The 22,903-nt window shown below is 42.1% G+C and overlaps 2 protein-coding genes across 2 annotated transcripts in view; one reads left to right on the top strand and one right to left on the bottom strand.

Moving 5' to 3' along the window:
• The window catches only part of LOC109925897 (zinc finger protein 271-like), a 64,542-nt gene that overhangs the window by 23,167 nt on the left and 18,472 nt on the right, over positions 1 to 22,903 (bottom strand). The window lies entirely within an intron of this gene.
• Positions 45 to 6,805, top strand: LOC125485851 (gastrula zinc finger protein XlCGF17.1-like). Its single transcript, XM_048610804.1, has 2 exons — positions 45 to 1,249; positions 6,377 to 6,805. Exons 1-2 carry the CDS (start codon positions 323 to 325, stop codon positions 6,422 to 6,424), a joined length of 975 nt encoding a protein of 324 aa, XP_048466761.1. The 5' UTR covers positions 45 to 322; the 3' UTR covers positions 6,425 to 6,805.

Genomic DNA, 22,903 nt, shown 5'->3' with positions numbered 1-22,903 from the left:
TAGGCCCGAAACGTCAGCCTTCCTGCTCCTCTGATGCTGCTTGGCCTGCTGTGTTCATCCAGCTCTACACCTTGTTATCTCAGATTCTCCAGCATCTGCAGTTCCTACTATGTCTGAAACAAGCTTTCATGGTTACTTCTTTTTCCTCATCCTTCAAACAATCAGATATATTCTGCTTAGTTTTACAAACTGCCTTTTTTTTGTATTGTGTCTCACTCCAGTTTTTTTGTTTTGTTTTTTAATTTAATGAATTAGCATGTTTTGGAAAGGAGGGAACTGAAACTGGTGTCGCGTCAGGACCTGAATATCATTGAGTTTTAAAATGGAAGGAAAAAGCATCGTTTACAGTGGGGAGAAACCATACAGTTGTGCTGTGTGTGGGCGAGGCTTCAGCCATTCATCTGGACTGTCGAGACATAAGCTCAGTCACACTGGGGGAAAACCATGGAAATGTAGAGACTGTGGCAAGGCATTTGCATCCCCCTCTGACCTGGAAAGGCATCGGCGCAGTCACACAGGGGAGAGGCCATTTTCCTGCTCGGTGTGTGGGAAGGGATTCAATCAGTTGTCCAACTTGTTGCAACACAAGCGAGTTCACACTGGGGAGAGACCTTTTAAATGCCTAGACTGTGGGAAGTGCTTTAAAAGTCCTGGGGAACTGATGTCCCATCAACGTGTTCACACTGACGAGAGACCGTTCAGATGCTCTCACTGTGACACTCAGTTCAAGTACTCATCTGACCTCACTGTCCACCAGCGAGTTCACACTGGGGAGAAACCGTTCACCTGCTCAGAGTGTGGGAAGGCATTCTCTCAGTTATATAACCTATTGACACACCAGCGCGTTCACAGTGACGACAGACCTTTTAAGTGTTCAGACTGCGGTAAGTGCTTTAAATGTTCAGGGAACCTGATAACACATCAACGTGTTCACAGTGATGAGCGACCTTTTAAATGTCCTGACTGTGGAAAGTGCTTTAAAAGCACTGGAGAACTGATGTCCCATCAACGTGCTCACACTGATGAGCGACCATTCAGATGCACACACTGTGGAACTGGGTTCAAGAAATCATATAACCTCACTGTACACCAGCGACTTCACACGGGGGAGAGGCCATTCACTTGCTCAGAGTGTGGGAAAGGATTTACTCAGTTATACAACCTGCAGACACACCAGCGAGTTCACACAGGAGCACGACCATTCACCTGCCCTGAGTGTGCGAAGGGATTTACTCAGTCAGCCCACCTGGTGAGACACCGACAAGTTCACAAAAAAACACAGTGATTGGATTTTACTGTGAATTATCACTCAGGGCAAAACAATGATCTTTTGTGTTTCTTTCCGCTGATATTAAGAAACCACAGTTTAGTTGGGTGTTAATATTCTGGATAAATTTAAATAAATTAGCTTTGTGTTAACTACAGTGTGTTGAACCTTGCTGATTATCTATATATCAAGTTGGTTCTCTGTGAAATGCTCTCCCTCTCCCTGTCTCTTCCATTGTCACCTCTAACAATGCATGAGGAGCTCATGGAAAATCTTTGTGGCAAAGATTGAGATAATCCAATCCTCTGTCTCTGCTACTTTCCTTTCACTAATCTGCTAGGCCAGACTGTCTCTTACATTCTAATTTGCAGAGCCCTGTGCCTACTGCTCCTTTTAGTTTCTCTTCCAGTTGCTTTAATGTCTTTTTCTAGACAGTTGTCAAAAGAGATAGAATTGAGAGTGAGGGAATGACAACAATGACCTCTGTCTTCCCACTATTGAATTGGAGGAGATTTCAGCAGATCTATATATACATATCCCATGTCATTCTGTCCAAGAAATGCAACTCCTGCTCTTAATAAACTACTAATCTCTCAATGTCCCCACATTCACTGATATTGTTAACATTACTCTCTTGTCCATCCGTGTCCTTTTCCCTTTCCCTTTCCTTTTCCCCTTCAAACTGCCATCTTTAGTCCCTCCTGGATAAAGAAACTCTTGAATGCCACTGCTATCCTTGCAAACAATTGCCCATGTAAGTTCTGAGCAATGAAGGCAAGCATCTTAACCATCCTGCCTATGTGATGCAAATTTCAAAGAATTAAAGACCTAAATCCCTAGGTCTGTCTGTGCTATGCTACACTACTACCCAAGGTCCTACCTTTTTTAATTTAAAATTGTTTTAATTTTTAAATTTTGTTTGTTTTAACAAAATACAATACCTCATTATCCAAATTAAACTCCATCTGCCACTCCTCAGCCCATTGATCCAATTGATCAAAATCGCTTAGTACTCATAGGTAACCTTCTTCACAATCCACTACACCACTAATTTTGGTGTCATCTGCAAACTTGATAACCATGTCTCCTCAATTCTTCTCATCCAAATCATTTATGATATAAATGACACCATCTGTGTGGGAGGAGAAAGGTACCTGCTTCTTGTATATCCTTTAAACTTACCCTCTTGCATTAAAACTACCTCTCATAATTTTCACATTTCTACCTGGAGAAAAAGACTCTGAACTCTTCATTTCATTCATGATTTTGTAAACTTTTATCAGGTCGTGATTTCATCCCTTGATATTTAAGTGAAAACAAATCAAGTTTGTCCAGTTTCTCCCCACATCACTCTTTTAGCCATGTGTTTATTTCCCTTATTCTTATGTCCATACGCCAATTTGCACGTGACTCAGGCAGTAGTCCGGAGATTATAACCCTTTTGAGGACCTGGTCTTTAATTTGGTTCCTACTCCTGATAATTCCTGAACAGGCCCTCTTTCCTAGTCTTGCCTATGTTGTTTGTTCTGACATGGACCACAACAACTGGATCCTCCTCCTCCATCTCCAACATCCTTTCAAGCTGGTCAGAGATAACCCTTACCCTGGAATCGGGCAGGCAACACACCATGCGGGAGAGAGATAGTAGGAACTGCAGATGCTGGAGAATCTGAGATCTTCTTCAGAGGGTCTAGGCCCGAAACGTCAGCTTTCCTGCTCCTCTGCTGCTCTACACCTTGTTACACCATGCAGGACTCTGGATTCTGCTTACAAAGGATAATATGTGTTCCACTAATTATAGAATCCCCTACAACTACACTTGTCTTTTTGTCGGTGCAGGCTTGGACGGCCAAAGGGCCTGTTCCTATATACTTAATTTTCTTTGTTGCCCCTTCTTGAATGGCCTCCCGTGCCATGTGGTCAATTGGCTCATCCTCCCTGCAGCCCTTTTCATCATCCACACAGGGAACAAGTACCTTGCATGTTGGACAAGGTGGAGGCTTCCCTGTCCCTGACTGCAGGATCCCTCTACCTGCCTCGCTTGTAATCACAACCCCCTGTCCCTTGGCTATTGACCAGATTTGAAATACTTAATCTACCAGGTATGACTGCCTCCTGAAACATAGCACCTAGGTACTTCTCCCTCTCTCAGATGTGCCATAGTGACTGAAGCTCAGGTTCCAACTCATCAACTCTGAGCCGAAGTTCCGCGAGCAAATAACACTAGCTGCAGATGCGGTCACTGCAGTTCACAATGGGATCGACCAACACCCATTTCACACAGTTACAACACATCACCTGTCCAGCCATCTCTACTTAGTTAATTACTTTAATTTATGTATATTTTTATTATTAATTAAATTTAGCCCCTCCTAGTTTGTTGTTTTCTGCTATTTTTGTACTCTTTGAGGGCTCGGTCTTCAGTTTCATAAGCCTTATGTATGTCTTCTTTTGCTTTTTGACTAAGCTCACAATTTCTTGAGTCAACCAAGGCTCCTGAATCTTGCCTTATCCTTCATTTTCACTGATTCTGAACTCTAATTAACTGTCCTTTTAAAAGATTCCAACATGACAGATGTAGATTCACCCTCAAACCGCTGTCCCTAATCTACATTCCCCAGTTCCTGCCTAATATTGTGGTGGCTAGCCTACCCCAATTTTAATACTTTCACCTGAGGCCTACTCTTGTCCTTATCCATAAGTAAAACTTACAGAATTGTGGTCACTGTTCATGAAATGCTCCCCCACCAAAACTTCAAACACTTCACCAGGTTCATTCCCTAATATCAGATGTAGTATGGCTCCTTTCCCAGTCGGGCTATTACGTATTGTTTCAAAAAACTAACCAGTATGCAGCTCACAAATCCGATCCTCCCATTGGAGTCCCTGTCCTAGTCAATATAGGGGAAGTCATACCTCCCTTGGGAGTCCCGACCCCCCCCCCCCCCCCCCCCCCCCTCCCCACCAACCACCACAGCAGCATGGTTGTTTTTACATTTTTCCATGATTTTTCAACACATCTGTTCCTCTCTCACCCATTGGCTGTTGAGAGGCCTGTAGGGCATTTCTAGCAAAGTGATTGCACCCTTCTGTTCCTGAGTTCTATCCATATGGGTCGCTGGATAAACCTTTCAAGATGTCCTCCCTCAGTACATTCAGTAACACAAGCCCCTCACCCCACCTCATTTACATCCCTTTCTATCTCACCTGAAATGTCTAAATTGCAGAACATTAAGCTGCCAGTCTTGTCCTTCACGCAACAAAGTCTCTGTAATAGCTCAATATAATAGTTATATGTATTAAGTTCATAGAGTCATAGAGATGTACAACACAGAAGCAGACCCTTCGGTCCAACTTACCTATACCAACCAGTTATTCTAAATTAATCTAGTCCCATTTTCCAACGTTTGGCTCATATCCCTCTAAAGCCTTCCTATTTATATACCCATCCAGATGCCTTTTAAATGTTGTAATTGTACCAGCCTCCACCACCTCTTCTAGTGGCTCGTTCCATACATGCACTACCCTCCGTGCAAAAAAGTTGCCCCTTAGGTCCATTTTAAATTTTTCACCTTAAACCTATGCCTTCTAGTTTTGAACTCCCCTAACCTGGGAAAAAGACCTTGGTTATGCATCCTATCCATGCCTTTCATGATTTTATAAAGGTTACCCATCAGCCTCTGACACTCCAGGGAAAATAGCCCCAGCCCATTTAGGCTCTCCTTATCGCTCAAACCCTCCAACCCCAACAACATCCTAGTGGCCTAACCAATGTCCATTCAGGTTTCCTTTGTTTGAGACATTTCTTCCAGTTTCATTCCTACAGAAAAGTCAGTTTCTACTGCTCACCTTACTTTCACTTGAATCACTTAATTTTGAACTATTTTGGCACAAATATCATTCCCTCCTTTCATAAAATTCATCTGCTATCTTCACAACATTAATATGATATTCTAAAGCTTTTTAAATTGGCCCAGCAAAATCAAATCCATCCCCTCTAACTCCACTTCTAATAGTCACAGTGATTTCATTAGTGCCATTAGAAATCATTTGGCTTCTCATTGTTATTGAACAGGCCAACACCAACCCTGGGTCCTCTGACGATTTCAATAGTGCCTGGCAACTGAATTGGCTCTCCTGAGCCTAACACCTCAGTAGCTCATCTTTCAGACATGTTGCCACCAGCTTCGGACTGTAAGCACCTGAGGTATTTTGTTAATTGAGCCAATGGAGGCCTGGCAATCACATTCATAGAATCATAGAATCCCCACAGCATGGAAGCAGGCCAGTCAGCCCAGGGAGCCACCAGGATCCCTCCTCACCCCATTCCTGCAATCCTGCACCTCCACAACCAATCCATCTAGCCTAGACAGCACATCTCCAGACATCACTGGCAACACATCAAGACCAATTTGCACATCTCCAGATTGTGGGAGGAAACCCACGCAGACATGGGGAGAATGTGCAAACTCCACACAGACAGCCACCCAAGGTCTGAACCAAACTCAGGCCCCCAGCACTGCGAAGCAACAGCGCCGACCACCGCGCTGCCCACCATGTTCAAATCACATTACTTTTTCATTTATCCTAACAGTCTGCAGGTTCAAAATGGCTCTGCTGGCATTGTTGCCTCATTAGTTGCAAAATCCTACATCAGAACATGATTGAGAAACATGCATATTATTGCGGCATGGTGGCTCAGTGGTTAGCAATACTGCCCCACAGCGCCAGGGACCCGGGTTCGATTGCACTCTCGGGCGACAGTCTGTGTGGAGTTTGCACATTCTCCCCATGTCTGCGTGGGTTTCCTCCCACAGTCCAAAGATATGCAGGCTATGTGGATTGGCCATGCTAAATTGCCCTTAGTGTTCAGGAATATGTAGATTAGGTGGGTTAGAGGAGGATGTGACTGGGTGAGATGCTCTGAGGGTCAGTGTGGACTTGTTGGGCTGAAGGGATTCTACAAACAAACATCATCTGATGGTAGTCACTCAATCAGGATTTGACATCATCTGTCTTTCACAGTGGAATGATTAAGGTTTGTCCTCTCACCCAGTTCTAAGGAAGGGTCACCGGACACGAAGCGTTAACTCTGATTTCTCTTTACAGATGCTGCCAGACGTTTTGTCACCATGTGAAGTTAAATCATCAGTATAGCCTCCGATGAACCGATGTTATTCTATTTTGCTTGGAATTTATACTGTCTGGTCTGTTATGGTGAGTACTGTCATTTCCGGTTTTGATCTGTACATTATGGTGAGTACTGTCATTTCCGGTTTTGATCTGTATGGTACAGACCAGACAGTATAAATTCCATGCGTCCTCCAAGGCAGACTTCGAGATACACAACAATGCAGGAATGCTGAGCAGAGACTGATAGCCAAGTTCCATACCAATGAAGACGGCCTCAACTGTGATTTTGGGTTCATGGCGTGCTACTTCTGACCCCACCACATTATTCTGTATTTGTAAAATCTTCCCTACCGTCCTGTTTTGACACCATCACCTTGATAAATTGTTATGATCTCTCAACCTTAATTAGTTTGTACAGTTTTGGATTGCTTATTACTTTGGTTAGATCCTTGCCATGCGACTCATACCTATCACGTTATTCCAGTCATTTAGTGTGTCTTGTAGACCACTCAAAATGGCAGAATTGGATAATACACCAAGCATGCTGGGAAATCTGCTCCAGAGGTATGTAATATCCATGAACAGGTTGAATAGAAAAAATATATATCTTAAATAATGCTCTTTTGTTGCTTCTAGAATGTGGTGCTTTAAGAAATAATCTTGAATGGTAAGAACTTCTCATCTTACCTTACTAGTGTCAATCTGATTTTCCTATCTTGTATGTATTTATTCTTGCACCTTTGTCCCACATGGTGGAGTCCTGTAGACCACTCCCACTAGTGAATTATTTCCCCTACATTCTTCTTCTCCACCCATACTGATTCTACATCCTGATCTCCTGAACAAAGGTAATTTCTACTATTGTACAAATGCCATCCTTGATTAACAGTGCTACCCCTCCATTGTGACCTACCATGTTATTTTTCTTGAATTCAATTTGATAGAGGGTGACCATCTGTTTAAAACAAAGCTAAACTTAGGAGGGGAATCAGAGTTAATGTTTTGGGTCAAGTGACCCTTCTTCCGAACTGACGGTAGCTAGGAAAATGTCAGTTTATATGCAGAAGATAGGTTCGGGAGAACTGTAAAGAGTAAATGATAGGTGGAGATAGAGCCCAAAGAGAGAGAAGAACAGTTGGACAGACAAAGGAGTGGATGACAACCTGGCTGGGAGGGTAAATAGCTGTTAATGGAGACTGTTAGTGGCTAACAATGGGTTGTGTGTAGTAGCAGACTATGTGATAACAAGGCCTGGTGTTTGGTTTTGGGATAAGGACATGGGAGATCTCAAGCCCTAAAATTATTGAACTTGATATTGAGTCCAGAAGGCTGCAGGGTCCCCAAGCAGAAAATGAGGTGCTGTTCTCCCAGCTTGCTGCACTGCTGAAAGAAAACTTGAGCTGTAAGGCATCCGTAGACACCAAGTGTCAGCAGAGGAATTATAATGAAAGTAGCCTAAGGCAGAATGGATTACTCCTGTATGCTCTAGCCCCATTATCTCCATGGCACATAAACTATTCCATCTGAAGACTACACTTTGTCTCAATTCCTCATGCACAACACCACAAAAGGCCAATGCAAAATTAACACAAACAGCTCAGTATGAGTGAGGACAAACGTAGTCACAGAGACGTAGAACTGTACAGCATGGAAACAGACCTTTCGGTCCGAGTCATCCATGCCAACCAGATGTCTTAAAGTAATTTAGTCCCATTCATCAGCATTTGACCCATATCCCTCTGAACCCTTCCTATTCATATACCCATCCAGATGGTTTTTAAATGTGACAATAAAGGATATTCTATTCTAAATTGTAGTAATTGTTCCAGCCTCCATCACTTCCTCTGACAGCTCGTTCCACACATGCACAACCCTTTGTATGAAAAAGTTGCTCATTAGGTCCTTTTTAAATATATCCCCTCTCACCTTAAACCTGTTCCCTCTAGTTTTATACTTCCGTACCCTTCCCTTCACCTATCCATGCCCCTCACGATTTTATAGACTTCTATGAGGTCACCTCACAGCCTCCAATGGTCCGGTAAAAATAGCCCCAGCCTATCTAGCCTCTCCCTATAGCCCAAACCCTCCAACCCTAGCAACATCCTTGTAAATCTTTTCTAAACCCTTTCAAGTTTCACAACATCCTTCCTATTAGCAGGGAGACCAAAACCGAATGCGGTATTCCAGAAGTGGCCTAACCAATGTCCTGTACGGCTGCAACATGACCTCCCAACCTCTCTACTCAATGCACTGACCAATAAAGGCATGCATACCCAATATTAATGCTTTTCATAGAGTGAGTGAAGACAGGAAATGAGGCTGGGGAGAGAAGGATGCTTGTAATAAATGCTACTCACCATCACGTGCCAGACAACCCATCCGACAAATCCCAGGCTCCCCAAAGGAGCCACAGGGAGGAAACAGAAAACATACCTTTAGTCTAAACCATTAGCACACCTTCAGGGCAGTTCATTTACAAAGGATACACAGGGACAGAGATTGCCATTTTGGATTGCACTGGTGTATCCCACTAGACCCAAGAAAGATCAGAGTGCACTAACATCTTAGGAAAGAGGGAGTCGTGCTATAAAATCTATTCGCTTTTGGTCCATCTCTCTTTTCCCATAGGTGACTATTGTTCCCAAGTAGGTAACTCTATGCTGTCGAATCTGCACCTTTTATGGGTTTGTTTTACAAACGTGCAAGAGGTTGAGTAATTCATCTAGGAGTTGGATGTGTTCCTCCTTTGTTTCAGTCTACATATTGTACTAGGCAATCAGGCCGGGAAAACTTTTCTAATGCCTTGGCTAATCATCTGTGGAAAATCGAGGGTAAGTAATGGAACGCTTGTAGTAAACAGGTCCAGGTATACTGTTGTTCCTGGAAGGTAGATGCAAATTTATACTGACAGGACCGATGTAAGGGTATGGACCAGAAACCGTTACAGAAACCAAGTACTGTGAAGTATTTTGCTTGCGGGGCTTGCTTCATTATTGTAGCTGGGTTAGTGCCTACTGTTGGTGCAGTGAGGGTGGTGACTTTACTGAGTTCCTGGTAGTCAATAGTTAAATGCCACGAACGATCTGGCATCCTGACAGGCCAAATTGGAGTATTATTAGTGGAGACTACAGGTTGCAGCACTCCTTGTTGTAAAAGACTGTCAATCACCTTGGCTACCTCCCCGTTGCCTGTCTGGGGAAACCGTGTTGTCTTTGCAGTTTTGGGTCTGGTCCCTCAATTATCACCTCTTCCTGTATATGCCCACAGTCATGTTTATGCTTAGCGAATATCCCTTTGTGTTTCATAATCACTTCTTGCATAGCCAGATCCTTAGTCATTGTTAGGGGATTGAACCAAACTCTCCTATTGTACTGATTGATTAAAATAATTTCCTGTTGAGCTGATGGGTGGCGCCTTGCTAATTGGGGGCATCTTCCATATGCAGGCATTTACTGGATCAACAGCAAGGTTACACCTAGTCATGAAATTGACACCGAGGATGTGTTCTGTGTCTGGGGAAAGGTTAACTAAGATAGCAGGGTGGTAGCATGTAATGTTGCCTAGTTTAATTTCCATAGGTTCAGTACTGTACCCCTCCTGTGTATGACCAGTAAATCCACTTAAAACAATAGTTCCTGTTGTCTGCCAGGGCAGATCATTAAATTTCAAGGTGTTTAGGGTTGTGCGGGAACTTGTGGTATCCCAAAGAAATTCTACAGGGCAGCCTCCTACCTCGTCATTGACTAGTGGTCTACCTACACTGTCCCACTTTGTGTTGCAGACCCATACTGGGGAGGCAGGGGCCTGACATGGTCATGCAGATGCCTCGTAATTTAGGCATGGGATTGGCTAGTGTCCCTGGCATGGAGCGGAGCCTGCAGAATTGGACCTTCTAACAGGAGTTGGTGCCTCCAATTTCATTTCTGAAGAAGGGTCCTGACCTGAAATGTCAGTTTTCCTGCTCCTGTGATGCTGCCTGGCCTGCTGTGTTCCTCCAGCTCCACACTGTGTTATCTACACCTTCACACAACCTGGCCAAGGACCAACAACAGAGATTGAAACACCTAGTCGACAGATCACCCCATTCTATCCACTCGACCCAAGATTTCCTCAATACCCTCAAGAACAAAAAAATCAGCGACAATGAGATTATGGTATCCTTTGACATCACAGCTTTATTCACATCAATTGATATCCCACTAGCCAAGGAAACAGTGGCCACATTACTAGAGGAAGCAGCAACGCAGACCAGCAGCTCAATCAGCAATGACAATATACATAAACTACAAGACCTCTGCCTCACCACAAACTTCATCTTTAATGATCAAGTAAACAAACAGATCCACGGCACACCAATGGGGTCACCCATCTCAGGACTCATTGCCGAAGCAGTCATGCAAAGACTAGAACACACTACCCTTCCCAGCATTCAACCTTAACTGTGGATCCGGTATGTAGACGACACATTTGTCATTATTAAACTCAACAAATTAGAAGAGACCCACCACCTCATCAGCATATTTGCAAGGATTAAATTCACAAGGGAAGAAGAAAACAACAATCAACTTCTGTTTCTGGGTATTAAAGTTGAGCATATGACCAACGGGAGTTCCAAACCTCAGTATACAGAAAAGCAACGCATACTGATCAAATCCTCAACTTCCACAGCAACCACCCTAATGCCCACAAACAAAGCTGCATTAGGTCACTATTCAAACGGGCTAGGACACACTGCAACACCCCGGAATTACACAGGAAAGAAGAGCACCTATACAAAATCCGCACTATAAACGGATATCCTTCATCTGCAGATGCCTACTAAACAGACAACAACAGGAGGACACAGTACGCCCTAACACACTGGCCACACTGCCCTACATCTAGAACATACCAGAACTGACAAGACTCCTAAGACCACTAAGAATCAATGGTGTCCCACGAGCTCACAGCCACTCTACAACAAATACTTACAAGGATTAAAGACCCCATTCCTACAACATGCAGAACCAGCGTAGTTTACAAAATACCATGCAACGACTGCCACGAGTAGCTAAAAGCAAGCAGGCAGGTTCGGCAGGTGGTGAAAAAAGTAAATGATATGTTGACCTTCACAATGAAAAGATTTTTGGAAAGGAGCAGGGCTCTCTTGCTGTAGGAATAAATGGATTTTTTTTTTCCTGAGTGGCAGACCCAGTACCAATGGGATCAGTGCTTTGTCCCCAGACATTCATAATATATATCAATGATTTAGATGATGGAATTACGCATCATACCTGCAGGTTTGCAGATGATGCAAAGCTGGGTGAGAGATTACGCTGTGAGGAAGATGCAAAGATGCTTCAGTATGATTTGGGTAAGTGGGCAAATACATAGCAGTATATGACAATGCCATGGCTTTAAGAGATGTGTTTTGTCCTGGTTTCTTAGAGATTGGGGGACAGGTGGTGAGCAGTCTCTGAGAAGATAAATAACTTGTGAAGCCTTGGGTGTTTTATTTTTAAAACTGGAACAACAAAAGCAGCCTGAATGGGGGAAAGTGATTGCTGTTGTCTATATGGACTTCAGTAAAGCATCTAATAAGGTCCCTCATGGCACACTGGTACAAAAAGCGAAGCCACATGATATTGGGCTGAGCTTGCAAGACTGGCTGAGTCATAGGAGACAGAGGGTAGCAGTGGAAGGATGATTTTTTGAGTGGAGGGTTGTGACTAGTGGTGTTCCACAGGGATCAGTGCTGGGACCTCTGCTGTTTATGGTCCAAATAAATGATTTGGAGAAAAACGTAGCTGTCTAATTCGTAAGATTACGGATGATACAAAAACATTGTTGGAGTTGTGGATAGTAAAAAGGATGGTCAGTGTATACAGCAGGATATAGATCAGTTGGAGGCATGGGCAGAAAAATGGCAGTTGGCGTTTAATCCAGACAAATGTGAGGTGATACATTTTGGAAGGTCAAGTACAAGTAGAAATTACACAGTGAATGTTAGAACCCTTAAGAGTATTGATATGCAGTGGGATCTGAGTGTGAAGGTCCACAGATCACTGAAGCTGGCAACACAGGTAAATAAGGTGGCAAAAAAGGCCTATGGGATGCTTGCCTTCATTGGAAGGGGCATTGAGTATAAGGATAGATAAGTTATGCTGCGGCTTTATAGAACTTTAGTTAGACCACACTTGGAATATTGCATACAGTTCTGGTCACCACACTGCCAGAAGGATGTGGATGCTTTGGAGCGAGTACAGAAAAGATTTACCAGGATGTTGTTGCCTGGTATGGAGTACTTTAGCTATGAAGAAAGGTTAGATAGACTGGGTTTGACTTTCACTGGAATGCAGGAGGTTGAGGGGCAACCTGGTAGAAATTTATAAGATTGTGAATGGCATGGATAGAGTGGAAAGTATGAGACTGTTATCGCAGAGTGGAGGGGTCAATTACTAGGGGACTCAGGTCCAAGGGGTGTGTGTGTGGGGTGGGGGGGAGGAGTTTAAAAGGGACGTGCGAGGCAAGTTTTTCACACAAAGGAATAGTAAGTACCTGCCAGAGGAAGTGATGGAAGCAGACACAATAGCAGCATTCATGAAACACCTGGATAAATATAGGAATGGATAGGGAATTAAGGGATATGGATCCTGTAAATGAAGATATTTTAGTATGGAAGGCAAAACGGGTCGGCACAGGCTTGGAAGGCCAAATGGCCTGTTCATGTGCTGTATTATTCTTTGTTATAAGAATTCCTCTCTAGTATTGCTCCTGATTGGATTTGCATAAGCCATATGTACATCTGTACACTTATTAGTTACATTTCTAATTTCCTTTTCAATACCTTCCCAATATTACTACTACAATTTGGGAATCTACATACAACCTCTACTATCATTTCTATCCTTGATGTTTCTAATCTCAACCCAAACAGATTCTACTTCACAATTGCATAAATGTATTTTTAATCAACAGTGCTACCCCACGTCCATTTCCTTTTTTTCTGCCATTTTGGTAAACAGAACCTCGAGGTATTCAGTTCCCATTCCTGGTCATCTCATAGCCGTGTCTCTAATCTCTACTATATCATGCTGGTTTAGAACTATTTGTGCAAAAAATTCAAATTCATTCATTTTTTAGTGAAAGCCACTCACATTAAGGAACAGGGCCTTGACACTGGTTGTTTTGGCATTCTTAGTCTAGTTCTGTTTGGCCCTCCTTGAATATAGCCCTTGATTTCTCTGCTTTTCACCTTCATTCCCAATTCTGTCTTTTTTGTCCATATTTCGCTGTCATCCATCTCACTACATGCTTGCATTCCCCTGCCATTTTAGTTTAAAGCCTACACAACTGAACTCACAAATACATCCCCTAGAACATAAGTCCCAGTCCTGTCCAGGAAGCTTGTACTGATCCCATGTGCTAGAGAACCAGTCCCAATGCCCCAGGAATCTGAAACTCTTCCCCTTTTGCAATCTTTCCAGCTACATATTCATCTAACATATCGTGAAGTTTCTACTCTAACACACGACACCAATAGCAGCCCCGAGATCACTATCTTTCAGGTCCAATTTTTTAAATTTTCTTCCTAACTTCCTATGTCCTGTTTTGAGGACTTCATTTTTTTTTATCTAAGTCATTGATACCAATGTGGACAATGACCAATGGCTGGTAACCCTCCCACTTCAGAATGTTCTGTAGCCATTCCAAGGCATCCTTGACCCTAGCACCTGGGAGGCAAAATACCATCTTGGAATCTCATTTGTGGCCACAAACCCATCTGTTCCCCTTACTATTGAATCCCCTATTAATATAGCATTCTTATTCTTATTCCTTCTCTCATACGTAGCAGAGTCAACTGTGCTGCAAGAGTTTGGCTGCTGCCACTTTCCTCTGAGAGGCCATTGCCCTCAACAGTATCCAAAATCGTACGTCTGTTTTGTTAGAGAATGACTACAGGGGATTCCTGCACTACATTCCTCAACCTCTTAATGTACCTTGTGGTTATCCATTGCTTTGTTGCCTGTGGGATCTTTGCCTGCAGAGTGACGACCTCCCTGTATGTGCTATCCATGAAACTCTCAGCCTTGCAGATGCTCCACAGTGTTCCCACTGCCGCTCCAGCTCTGAAATTCGAGTTTCAAGGAGTTGCAGCTGGAGACACGTCCTGCACACATGCTGGCCACAGGCACTGGTAATGTGCATGGCTTTGCACATGGAGCAGGAGCATTCCACAATCTTGAGCTCTCCTTCCATCTTTTATACCTTTAACTTAAACAATTGGATTGCCTTCAAATTCAAATAATATGAATTCTAAGGCCCTTCTACCCTGGATCTCTGAAATATCACCTTTGTGTACTTTAAAACAAAAGTAAGACTTTAAAAAATTGTCAGCACTAAAAGCTATTCCCTTTACCTTAGCTTTTTTTCAACTGCTTTTATTCTCTGACATTTGCTTACTTCTGCTGCTTCTCAATTAATTCTTTAATACTAATATGTTTTTCTAAATTACTGCTATTTAGGGTCTTTAATCCCTAAAGGTAGTTCCTTACTGGTCAATCAGCTCACCATTTTAGAACAGAGTACAGTAAGACAGGTCCTTCTGTGCTGACCATGATGCCATTCTAAACTAATTCCAGCTGCCTGCAAAGATCCATATCACTCTATTCTCTGCCTTTTCATAAGTCTATCCAAATGCCTCTTCAACATTTCTGCTTCTAGTCACTTCCCCTGGCAGCACGTTCCAGACACCTACCACCCTCTGCACATAAAACGTGCCTCGCACATCTCATTTAAACTTTCCCTTTCTCACCTTAAACTTATGCCCCTTAGTATTTGACACTCTGGGAGAAAGACTCCAACCATCCATGCTTCTCATAACTTTACATAGTTCTATCAGGTTGCCCTTCAGCCTCCAACGCTCAAGCAAAAACAATCCACCTTTCTGCAACCACCCCTTTATAGCTCATACCCTCCAATCCAGACAACATCCAGGTAAACCTGTTCTGCCCATTCTCCAAACCCTCCACATCTGTCCTATAGTTTTTTTTTCTTTATTCATTCACGGGATGAGGGCATCGCCGGCTTGGCAGCATTTATTGCCCATCCCTAATTGCCCAGAGGGCATTTAAGAGTCAACCACATTGTGTGACGATGAAAACTGCAGACAATAATCCAAATGTGGCTTAACTGAAGTTTTAAACAGCTGCAACATGACTGGCCACCTTTTATACTCAATGCCCTGTCTGATGAAGGCAAACACACCATATACCTTCTTTACCACCTTATCCACTTATGTTGCAACTTGCAGGGAGGTATGGATTTGCACCCCAAGATCCCTCTGTACATTTGACCACCTAAAATGAATCACCTCACACTTAGAGTCATAGAGCTGTACAGCGTGGAAACAGACCCTTCACTCCAACTCATTCATGCTACCAGATATCCTAAATTAATCTATTCCCATTTGCTAGCATTTGGCCCATATCCATCTAAACTTGACCTTGTATTTGCTGGAATTTAGAAGAAAGAAGGGGAATCTCATAGAAACATATAAATTCCTGATTGGGACTGGACAGGATGGATGCAGGAAGAATGTTCCCAATGTTGGGGAAGTCCAGAACAAGGGATCACAGTCTAAGAATAAGGGGTCAGCTATTCAGGACTGAGATGAGGAAGAATTTCTTCACTCAGAGTTGTGAACCTGCGGAATTCTCTCACACAGGAAGCTGTTGGGGCCAGTTCATTAGATTATTCAAGAGAGAGCTGGACAAGGCCCTTGTGGCTAAAGGGATGAAGGGGTTTGGGGAAAGGGCAGGAATGGGATACTGAGATTGCATGATCAGCCATGATCGTACTGAATAGTGGTGCAGGCTCGAACGGCTGAATGGCCCACTCCTGCACCTACTTTCAATGTTTCTATATTTCTAAATGCTTCCTATTATTATACCCATCTAGATGCCTTTTAAATGTTGTAATTGTACCAGCCTTCACACTTCTTCTGGCAGTTCATTCCATACACACACCACTCTCTGTGTGAAAAAAGTGTCCCTTAGGTCCCTTATAAATCTTTCCCCTTTCACCTTAAACCCATGCCCTCCAGTTTTGGACACACCACTCTGGTAAAAAGGTCTTGGCTATTCACCCTATCCATGTCCTTCATGATTTTATAAACATCTATAAGGTCACCCCTTAGCCTTCGACTCTCCAGGGAAAATAACCCCAGTCTATTGAGTCTGACCCTGTAGCTCAAACCCTCCAACCCTGGCAACATCCTTGTAAATATTTTCTGAACCCTTTCAGGTTTCACAACATCCTTCCTGTATCAGGGAGACCAAAATTGCACACAGTATTCCAAAGTGGCCAAACTAATGTCCTGTACAGCCGCAACATGGCCTCCTAACTCCTGTACTCAATGCACTGACCCATAAAGGCACACGTACCAATCACATTCTTCACTATCCTGTCTACCTGCAACTCCAGTTCCAAGGAACTATGAACCTGCAACTCCATGGTCTCTTTGCTCATCAACACTCCCCAGGACCTTTCCATTAAGTGTATAAGTCCTGCCCTGATGTACCTTTCCAAACTGCAGCATCTCACATTTATCTAAATTAAACTCCATCTGCCATTCCTCAGCACATTGGCCCATCTGATCAAGACCCCATTGTACTCTGAGGTAACATTCTTTGCTTCCCACTACACGTCCAATTTTGGTGTCATCTGCAAACTTACTAACCATGCCTCCTATATCCACAAGGTCAGAAGTCACACAACACCAAGTTATAATCCAACAGGTTTATTTGAAATCACAAGCTTTCAGAGCGTTTCTCCTTCATCAAGTGAAGTGGTCACCTGACGAAGAAGCAGCAATCCAAAAGCTTGTGATTTTAAATAAACCTGTTGGACTATAACCTGGCTTCATGTCACTCCTGAACTTGTCCAACCCAGTCCAACACCAGCACCTTCACACCATCCTATATTCTCATCCAAATCATTTATATAAATGACGAAAAGCAGTGGACCCAGCAACAATCCTTGTTGCATACCCTGGGTCACAGGCCTCCAGTCTGAAAAGCAACCCTCCACCAACATCCTCTGTCTTCTACTTTCGATCCAGATCTGTATCCAAATAGGTAGTTCTCCCTGTATTCCCTGTGATCTAACCTTGCTAACCTGTCTACTGTGAGAAATCTTGTTAAACGCCTTACTGAAGCCCACCACTCTGCCCTCATCAATCTTCTTTATTACTTCTTCAAAAAACTCAAACAAATTAGTGAGAGACAACTTCCCACGCACAGAGTCATGTTGACTATCCTTAATCAGTCCTTGCCTTTCCATGTACATGTAAATCCTGTCCCTCAGGATTCCCTCTAATAACTTGCCCACAACTGATGTCAGGCTCACTGGTCTATAGTTCCCTGGCTTTTCCTTACCACCTTTCTTAAAAAGTGGCACCACGTTAGCCAACGTCCCATCTTCTGGCACATCATCTGTGGCTATCGATAATACAAATATCTCAACAATGGGCCCAACAATCACTTCCCTAGCTTCCCACAGAGTTCTTGGGTACAGCTGATCAGGTGGATTTATCCACCTTTATACTTTTAAAACGTCCAGCACCTCGTCCTCTGTAATATGAACATTTTTAAAGATGTCGCTATTTATTTCCTCACATTCTGTATCTTCAATATCCTTCTCCACAGTAAACACTGATGCAAAATACTCATTTAGTATCTCCCCCATTTTCTGCAATTCCACACATAGGCGGCCCTGCTGATCTTTAAGGGGCCCTATTCCCTCCCTATTTGCTCTTTTGTCCTTAATGTGTTTGTAGCATTCCTTTGACTTCTCCTTAACCCTATTTGCAAAAGCTATCTCATGTCCCCTTTCTGCCTTCCCGATTTCCCTCTTAAGTAAACTCCTACAGCCTTTATACTCTTCTAGGGATTCACTTGATCCCTTCTGTCTATACCTGACATATTCTTCTTATTCTTGACTAAAACCTCAATTTCTCTAGTCATCCAGCATTCCCTACACCTACTAGCCTTTCCCTTCACCCTAACAGTAACATAGTGTCTCTGGACTTTTGTTATCTCATTTTTGAAGGCTTCCCATTTTCCAGCTGTCCCTTTTACCTGAGAGCATCCACCCCCAATCAACTTGTGAAAGTTCTTACCTAATGCTGTCAAAATTAGCCTTCCTCCAATTTAGAACTTTAACTTTTAGATTGGTCTATCCTTTTCCATCACTGTTTTAAAACTAATAGAATTATGGTCACTGGCCCCAAAGCGCACTGACAACTCAGTCACCTGCCCTGCCTTATTTCCTAAGAGTAGGTCAAGTTTTGCACTTCCCAGATGAAAGTCCATGTGCCATTTCTCTGTCCAACTTATCAACTGAACTATATCCTACCATATCCTTTGGTAATCATCCTCACTCTCCACAGCTCCATCGATTTTTGAGTTGTCTGCAAACATACTAACCAGAGGACCTACATTTTTATCCAAATCATTTACATTTATTGCAAACACTGAAGCCCCATCTCTGATCCTTTTCAACACCACCGTTCCAGTCAGAAAACACCCCTCCACAATTACATTCTATCTTCTATGACCAAGACAATCAAACTTACCAACTCATTAGCTTTCCTGTGAAATCACTCTGATTTCTTTCAAGCGGTTATGGAGTCATAAAGTCATACAGCATGGAAACAGACCCTTCAGTCTAACTAGCCCATGCCAGCCATAATCCCAAATCAAACTAGTCCAACCTGCCTGTGCTTGGTACATATCCCTCTAAACATTTCCTATTCATGTATTATCTAAACGTTTTTTATAATTGTAACTGAACCCACAACCACCACTTCCTCCGGAGGTTCATTACATACACAAACCGCTCTATGTTAAATGAAAATGCCCCCATGTGTTTTTTTTAAATCTTTCTCCTTAAAAAAGTACCATCTAGTCTTCAAATTCCCCATACTCAGGAAAAGACAACTACTGATAACTCTCTCTACACACCTTATTAGTTTATAAATTTTTGTAAGTTCTTGCCTAATGCTATCAAAATAAGGTCACCTCCCAACCTCCTAACCTCCAGTCTTTTTTTGTAATTCAAACCATTAATTCCTGGCAACATCCTGGTAAATCTCTTCTGAACCCTCTCAAGCTTAATAGTATCCTTCTTATAACAGGGAGACCAGAACTGGACACAGTACTTCAGAAGAGGCCTCACCAGCCTCAACATAGCACCATAACTATATACTCAAAAGTCTGAGAAATGAATAAATGTGAGCAATTTCAACAATCTAACGTTCCATGCACAATAAAGAAAATAAAAAAACTTTTCTGCACTCTGTTCGATACATTACATCCTTCCTAAAGTGCAGCCCCAGAACAAACACAGTACTCCAGTTGAAACCGAACTAGCGTCTTTCACAAATTCAACACAACCTGAATACTTGACAAGAAACCTACAGTACAAACCGAAAGAACAAAGAACCCCACAGGTACACACTCATCATTATTCAGTTAGGAATTAATGGCTACTGGTTTGTGTGAGACTTTCAGAATGAAAACTTCCCATCATCAGGACCAACCCCTCCCTGAGTACCGAACATACTTTCAGCCACTCATCCACCCAGTGCTTCCCAGCCTGGAGTGACATTCAGCATTGTCTGATTTTGGAGATTTGCTCACCTTTCAGGCAGGAAATGATCTGTCAGCAGTGCTTAGTTTTGAATGAACTTTGTTCAGAAAGAGTCAGGACAAATTTATCTGCTTCAAAACAAATCAGAGTGATAAACCTGGACAGTGACTTATTGTTCAATGCATATTCTACTGCTCATATTACAAAGTGGACAGCAGAGCACATCGAGGGTTTCTCACAGCATTCACAGTCTGGATGTTTGTCTTCAAGTTTTAACTGCCTCTGGATCATTACCTTCTGATTCTGGACCCACTGTGGTGCACATTATTTTCTAGGAGGGTCCCTTTTATTCTGGTTCTTATCCAATTAATCCATTTCTGTGCCCAGGCACAGTTCATGGGGTCAGTGCTTATCTCACTTAATTACATGCTATTCTGCATATTCTTTGTTCCGAGTTCATCTTTATCAAGGCTCTTAAATCCTGTTGCCATTTATTTCATTACTATCTCTTTATTCAATGAAACAGGTAGTTTCAACAGTTTTCATTTGATTTTCCCTGCAAGTAAGCTTTCTAAAACTTGACATAAAATCTTAGGATCTCCATACCATGCATCTTACCAATACTATGTTCTATTTCCTAAGTTTCACCACTCTGCTTACTACTAAGCCAAGTTTCTACTGAAGTTAGGTGTTGACTTTGCATAACCAATGTTAAATCTTAACAATTCTCTTGTAGGTGATCGAATATTCTTACAGCACGAAACCAGTGAAAGGGCAAGCTGGCCCTCAGGCTGATTAAGTAGACAGGAGTGAGAAATCGTTCCAAGCATTACATTTTGTGTCAGTATTTTAAAAAGGAAATATCGTACTTTGCTGAACCCCGGTGAATTATAATTTCTAGTCTCTCCCTTCCTATATCATTTGTAGCTTGTGTACATTGTGTGATTTCAGCAGAGGTAGAGACAAGCTTCAAGCATGGCTCTGAAATGGGCCCATGCAGGTCATAATTATGGCTGTACAGGAGATAGCTACCACATTAAAAAGGAGGATAGACACTATACCCATGGCCTTACAACATGTAACTGATTTATACCAAGTTGATCTGCAACAGAGTGAGAGCAATGATGTGACACTAGTCCAGGAAATGGATGAAGGAGTCAGGGAAGTAAAGACTCCACTCAAAGTACCCTGACTTCTCACTATTGCCCCAAACCCCCAAGCAGTAGCCAATACACAACCTCAATCTTTGAAAGTTGTACTTGATTACCTGCTGAGTCTGGCTTTGAACACACAAGGTGGAATAGTCTTTAACAAGACCCTCCATTGTTGGTAATGCTTTCGCCTACCAAGCTCCCAAGTTCTGAAATTCCCACCTCCCTAATGCTACTCGCTCCACCTTTAAGATGCTTCTGAAAATTGACCTCTTTGACCAAGATTTTGATCATCTGTATAGCGACCAACAGAGCAGGATAGACCTTGCAGCTGTTCCTGGGTTTGCAGGCTTAATTAAAGATTTTAGTTTTATTACAGTTATTGTATTTCGCTAAGATACTTTCTTTTCATTTTGTAAAAAACAAAATACCAAAAAAATTGTGACTTTTTTTCCAAATAGACTTTTTTAAAAGAGCTTTTCAGAGGCGATAATGAATGGCTGATACTTTTTTATGCTAACTGTACACGTTAAAGGGAATTTTTTTCACAACACAGGAGTTGATCATGTTTTTCTTCAATTTGGACATTTTCTTCACAAGCTTTGCGGCGGCCTTCAGTGAATGGCTGACTATTTTTTCATTATAAATTTAGAAGCTCAAAAAACTACACACGGAATGGTTGTTCTTTAACATTGCAAAGGTATTTTTTGAAAAGCCGAAGTTTTGTTTTTGAAATAAGGAGTTTTGTTTTTGTTTTGGGGAGTCCTACACATCGGCTGTGGAGAAGACATTTTTCTTCACGGAATTTATTGAAGAGGTATCATTTTAATTCAGTTAATCAGCTAAGTGGTTGATTTTATTTAAGATTTATATGTTTGATATATATATATTTTGTAATTTTTTCCATTTTAACATTATTTTCTGTAGGTAATGAAAGGTAGTTGATTTTATACATCAGGTGTTATTGAAAGTTCCTTTTTAGGCTTAATATTATTAAGGGCATATATGAGGTACAGAGTGAGATTCTAGTAGATTTAGAAAAGTTATTACACAGCAGGATCAGTCAGATAGATGGGTGACTGGCAGGAAAGATAAGAAAATAGTTCAAAAGTCTCCGGTGGCTCTATCAAACAGATATTCAGTTTTTGGTACTGTTAAAAGGGATAATGTCTCTGAGGAAAATGGAAGGGGCCCTTAGTTATTGGACACTGGGAATGATTCTCATATTGGGTAGCTTTTGACAAATTTAATAGAATTATTATTATAGGAGACTTTCCTATCAGGGGGATAGACAGGAGATTCTATGGTAGTGAGCATAAATTTAGGATGGTTTGTTGCTTTTCTAGTGCTAGTATTTAGGATGTCTCTAAATGTTTCAAGTATATTGTTAAAGGTTAGATTAAGAAGCTGGAAATTATTGTACACATTGGTAGGAATGATTTTTTTTTAGTGAAAAGATTAAAGCAGTACAGAGTGATTTTAAGAGGTTAGGTAAAAAAGTAAAACCTTAAAACTAGTAATCTCTGGTTTACTCCGAAAGGAAAAGAACAAAAGGATAAAAGAGATAAGTCAACAGCTGAAGAGGTGGTGCATTGTTTAAGATTCAGGTTTTTGAACAGTTGGAATGTCTTTTGGGATAGAAAAGACCTGTTCAAAAAGAATGGATCTAATCTGAACTGGAAAGGGATCAATATCTTAGCAGGCAGATTTGTTCGTTCCA

The sequence above is a fragment of the Rhincodon typus genome, chromosome 23, assembly GCF_021869965.1.
Source record: "Rhincodon typus isolate 14 chromosome 23, sRhiTyp1.1, whole genome shotgun sequence".
NCBI classification, from domain to species: domain Eukaryota; kingdom Metazoa; phylum Chordata; class Chondrichthyes; order Orectolobiformes; family Rhincodontidae; genus Rhincodon; species Rhincodon typus.
This window is presented reverse-complemented; position numbering and strand designations above follow the sequence as displayed.